Genomic DNA, 5,525 nt, shown 5'->3' with positions numbered 1-5,525 from the left:
CATTTAGTAGTGAGAAATCAAAGTATATGTCACAATAGCATCCAATGAGAATCTATATAATTTTTCTTTTGCTGAAATCAAAAGAAGTACAAATAAATTATTCTTGGATCCTAGGCTTCCATAGCTTATTCAGATAAAAGAAAAAAATGAATAAGGAAAGGACTGAATCTGTATGAAATCACTATCAATGAGTTACATAAATCATTACAAAATCTCACGGAAAGTTCATGAACCATTTTTCACAAAGATGGAGAGAGACTGCTATCACCAAGTACATTTCCGTTCTGGCTAATTCCAAACATAACTTTCCTGGGAATTAGCACTAACTCAAAAGTATTCTATAAGTGGTTGCTATTCTGACCCAGTTTCATGGGGTCAGTTACATTTTAGTAATAAGATGTGAAGAAGGAGTTTGTGACTCTAGGGTACACATTGACTAAAACTTTATACTTACAGACACGTTAATCTCTTAAAGGTGTGGGTGGCAGGATTCCTCCTCCCTCTCAGGTCTTTGAAGGGGGTGAGAGACTCAAACTAGGGATCAATGTTCTTCCCATATTAAACCTTCACAAGGACATCCATGGACAAATCTCAGTGATTCTGGAATCAATTTTAGCCTCTTAAATACCTGTACCTCTGTTAAATTAGAACACTCTTTGATATTAGTGTCCTTTAGGGTTGGTAATTGAATATGCATCATCATTTTTTTTAATAACTATCTTTCTTCTTAGAATTTCTTCCTTTTGTCTGTTATTTTCCTTTTTGGGGGAGGATCTAAGCTCTTGGTTCTCAGGGTGACGTGATATAACCTTGCTGTGTATTTGAGCTAGCATAAAGATTGTCCTAAGGACTTTCCTACAGAGACTCTCCTTTGTATCTGATATTTCTATGGATAAGATCAGATGAGACCCTGAACTGATTCTTGAATCCACCCGGATATTTAACTAAGTTAACTTAAGGTAATTTCCTATTCAGAGATTTGATGTCTTTATGAACTCATTCCTAATCATCTCTTATAAGGTCAATTAACTTCACCTTTTTCTATATTTGCCAGCTAGCAACACCATGTATGACCTTGACCACAACAAGCCTGGCTAAGTAATATAAGATTGAGTATGTCCAGGTCTGGGAAAATAATTGACAGCACATGGCCTATTGAAGCTGAAAGAGCAGAGTCATTTCTGTCTGTGAGGGCAGGCACATTAAAACATAAAGGCTGATCTGTGGGCTCACAGAGCCCTACTAATCCTTGCCAACCATAAGCTGCTTTGCAAATTTTATCATGAACTTGCAAAGCTTGTTTGCAGCTCTCTAAAAATCACAGAATCACTGAAACATTTGGTTGGAGGACCCCATAAGGTCATTGACTAACAGAGTTCATTAACCTATCTCTAGTCAGTTTTCCTTAAAACATTTCTGACAGAGGAGAAGATTCTCTTAGTCTCAAATTTCTCAAGGGAAAGACAGTTCATAACCTCTTTTGTAGTTCCTTCTGTTCAAAAACATTTCAAAGATAGAAATTTTTTTCTTATTGTTAACCTATACCTTTGTTTAAAAAAAAAAAAAAAAGAGTTTCTTAAGCATTAAATAAGGCAACAGTCCACTGGGGTTAGAAGAAAAAATAAATCCCATAAAGAAAACCAATCTAAAGAAATATGTTAAACTATATCCACAATTTTTTCCTCGATTCTTTTTTTTTTTTTTACCAAAGTATTCAGTTTATTTGAATATACTTAAACATACTGAAAGTTACAAAGTCTAAGGTAAGCAAGCAACAAGTCAATAAAACACAACTCAGAATTCTAACATTTTCACATGGTATCACTGACTATGAAATGCAAAAAGATTACAAATGTTTAAGTGGAATGTATTCTAACCTATAAATTACACTAGTGTGACCAAACAAATGATCACGTAACAGTGGAAGACTACAGGACATGTCCTGTAAGTACAGAAATCTTGGACTGCATTTTCAAGAAAGCTTGAAAAATTAATCGACCCATCGTTTTAGGAGAGGGGGAAAAAAGATAAGTATGGATTAGAAGGCTCTACATGTAGATAAAAAAGATTCTAATTAAAATATCTTAAACAGACTATTTTAGATGTTTATTTGATATTGGAAATATGGTCAACTATCATAAAGTATTTCTCTTCACAAAAATTCTATATATTAAGGATTTACACAATCCAGGGGGGAAAAAATCTAGAAATTTTTTTTTGCCTGAGAAAGCAATCTAAAACGGCTCTCCAAAATCTTGACTAGAAGTGTCATACTCTGCAATAAAATGCTTGAGTTCTTCAACACACCGCTCACCTATTTCATGTAAATTCTGTCTCAAGGCAAACTGTATAGACTTTTCTAATGAAGGATCTTTTTCAATCAGCATTTTCACAACCATCCCAAAAGTTTCACAGTCTTGTCGGTAAACCTGTTCAATCTCTTTGGTTTTTGTTGCTATTGCTTTAGAGCGACTGGTTAGCTGACTGTCTTCGAACAATTCTATGCCATCTGTTGCATTTGACTCAGGTTCTACTGGATGGTCAATGAACAATGGTGCTGTGGATCCCGCCTCATACTCAGAAATTTCGGGTAAGTTACTCTCATCTGCCTTCTCTAGCTTTTCAGCGGCCCACTTGCTTGCAGCTTCAGCAAGTTCCTTTTCAGTTAGCCTACTGGGTTTGTCTAATACCTTTGATGCAGCAACTGCTGAAGAACTTGAGGGTGAAGTGTCTCTCGATGTTTTCAAAGGCTGAACAGGTCGTTCTTTACTTCTGTGTTGAGACTGATGGAAGGAGTAAGTTTTGCTTCTTTCTGGAGAGTAACTCCTACTGCTGACACTGGACCCAGATCTGCTGTGTGGAGAATCCTTTCGGCCTACAGGCGATTCTCTGAAAAAAGGAGTGTCTCTTTTATGAGGAGACCGGTCTCTCACATAATGGGAGGAGTAGAAACCTTTTCTTCTAAAGCTGTCTCTCATGTCCCTGTATTCAGGCTGTCGGCTTGCAGAATGATCATCTCTTGTCCACCTATAGCCAGATTCATCACTGGGGTGACTTCGAGGAGGTACTCTTTCTCTTGGAAGTCTTTCATAGTCATATCGTCCCTCAGACCACATTTCATCTCCTCTGTAAGCCATTGAGTCCTTTCGGGAATCAAATTTAAAGTTGTCAACAATCTCCTGTAGGTGAGGGGGAATACGGTAAGGATTTGCGTCGACTCTGGGCCGCCTGGAGATCCCGTAAATGTAGTCGTCCGCTCGTCGCCGCGCTCCTCCTCGATTCTTATTTTAAACATTTGATGATGCTTTGTGTGATGGAATTTTATCCATATATCCATATCCATAAAGCTCTTCCCTATCTTTCCAGGCTTACTTCCAGTCACTCTCCTTTTCTTTCAATTATAAAATTTCAAGCCAGCCAGTACCAGTTGTATGATGATACCAAAATTTACCATTTTTTAATTTCTCAATCTGGAAAACTCATTTTGTTCCCTAAGACACTTTGGAAAAGACCCTGATGCTGGGAGGGATTGGGGGCAGGAGGAGAAGGGGATGACAGAGCATGAGATGGCTGGATGGCATCACTGACTCAATGGACATGAGTTTGAGTAAACTCTGGGAGTTGGTGATGGACAGGGAGGCCTGGCATGCTGTGATTCATGGGGTCGCAGAGTCAGACATGACTGAGCGACTGAACTGAACTGAACTGAAGACACACTTTCTCTCTTTTGAAGCTTCTCTGACCTCATTTCAATCCTGTTTGCCTAAATCATCCCCAAATACATTCCTTTCTATACATATCTGGAATAGGTGATATACAAATATATGATTAATTCATAAATATTTCTTTTATATAAGGTTTAGTCTCTTTCAAATTAAGAATCAGATCTTACATTCCTTAGTATCATTAGTGGCTGGTAAGTCATTTGCCCTCAAATGTGCAGAAACTTTGTGGCCCATTGACTAGTGATCATATTGATCCACTTTGGACTTACAATTATACAGCACTGGAACTCAGGATGAACTAGTCAGTCCCATAAAGCTTTCAGCATCTTCATAAAATGCATTCTTTCTGAAGGTATATGAGGAGGTTTCTCAATTTTGTGCCATTTCTAACAGTCAGAGAAAATCTAGGCAGTAAAATATGTAGTCCAGTATCAACTATTCAGGACAATGTCAAATATCATTACAACCATGAGGAACAACACTTAAAATCTGGGCTATGAAAGGAAGTCTGGAATATACTGTCATAGACTCGTGATCTGTAATTTACCTCTTTGTTAGTAGCAAAGATGGGTTGAATAAATTGAACCCTTCCACTGGCCTGGGAAGGAGGAAACCATTTTCCTTTATTTTATATTTCCTTAACCAGCACAGGAAGCCTAATAGCTAAGCTTAGGGGCTTTGAATAATATAAACTTGGGATCCCAAGTTTCTCATATGTTTTAAACTGCAATTTTCTCATGTATTAAATAAGAATAATAACTGATACAGAGTGCTTGTGAGTAGTAAGTAAAATAGCTCAGGGCCTAGTCCACGATAAACTCTCAACAGAGGTACACTGTCTCATCATTTTCCACTCAGAAACCCAAGGCCAAAGGTTAGAGGCCATGTGTTACACAAACTCTAGGTATACATTAGATTGTCATCTGTTACCCCCAGGCAGATCCAGCTTAGTAAGAGCTAGTTATGTTGTTCTATTTCTATCATTAGTCTACATCTTTCCCCCCTCCAGCTTCACTTCCCCTGACTCTGTGACTTCCCTGTTCTACAAATTCTACCTCAAGAGCAGCTTAGAGTTCCTCCTATCTCTGCAGGAACAGGAGCAGCAATCTGCCAACCACTAGATCCTGTGTCTCTCTAGATTCCTAGCTTGGGATTAGCACAGATAACTTGATTATCACTTGGCTGCAAGGCCTTGCCTCTCATCCTGGAGCATTTAACACTCTCCAGATGTGAATAAGCACTTTCTCACAAACTTGATTTTACTTGGTATCAAAGTCTTAAGACTTTTCTTTTGCAAACTAGACTAGAGCATGGTTTAATACTTCTACTAATCAAGAAAGAACGGGAAAAAAATTGCTTAATTACAATTGTCAAATGTACAGTTAACCCATGACTCCTGATGAAGATTCTTCCCATAATCTAGAAGTCTTTTAAACCTGAAGCTGAGTATTTCAATATTTAGAGTGCAAAAAATTTCTCTGTATTTTTTTAAATGTATTAAACAAAAGTTTATTTATTGGCAATGTGTGTCAGGCAGTCTTTTTTTAGTTTAGTTCTTTCTTAAATTTTTTACTGAAGTATAGTTAATTTGAAAAGTTAGTTTCTGGTGTGCAGGAAACTGATTCAGTTATAAACATATATATGTGTGCTCAGTCGCTCAGTTGTGTCCAACTCTTTGTGACCCCACGATCTGACTGTAGCCCACCAGGTTCCTCTGTTCATGGGATTTCCCAGGCAAGAATAACAGAGCAGGTTACCACTTCCTTCTCCAAAAGATCTTCCTGATCCAGGGATCGAACC

General features: G+C 37.8%; 1 protein-coding gene across 1 annotated transcript; it reads right to left on the bottom strand.

The window, feature by feature from the left end:
• Positions 1-2,047: 2,047 nt before the first annotated feature.
• Positions 2,048-3,208, bottom strand: LOC122444791 (periphilin-1-like). Its single transcript, XM_043473415.1, has one exon. It carries the CDS (start codon positions 3,135-3,137, stop codon positions 2,235-2,237), a length of 903 nt encoding a protein of 300 aa, XP_043329350.1. The 5' UTR covers positions 3,138-3,208; the 3' UTR covers positions 2,048-2,234.
• Positions 3,209-5,525: the final 2,317 nt, after the last annotated feature.

Source organism: Cervus canadensis, chromosome 7, assembly GCF_019320065.1.
Source record: "Cervus canadensis isolate Bull #8, Minnesota chromosome 7, ASM1932006v1, whole genome shotgun sequence".
Lineage (NCBI taxonomy): Eukaryota > Metazoa > Chordata > Mammalia > Artiodactyla > Cervidae > Cervus > Cervus canadensis.
The sequence above is the reverse complement of the archived record's forward strand: the minus strand, read 5'-3'. Positions and strand labels throughout refer to the sequence as shown.

What these genes read in the sequence shown, in the direction of transcription:
- LOC122444791 (XM_043473415.1), bottom strand. Translation starts at nt 3,137, where the DNA reads ATGGCTTACAGAGGAGATGAAATGTGGTCTGAGGGACGATATGACTAT.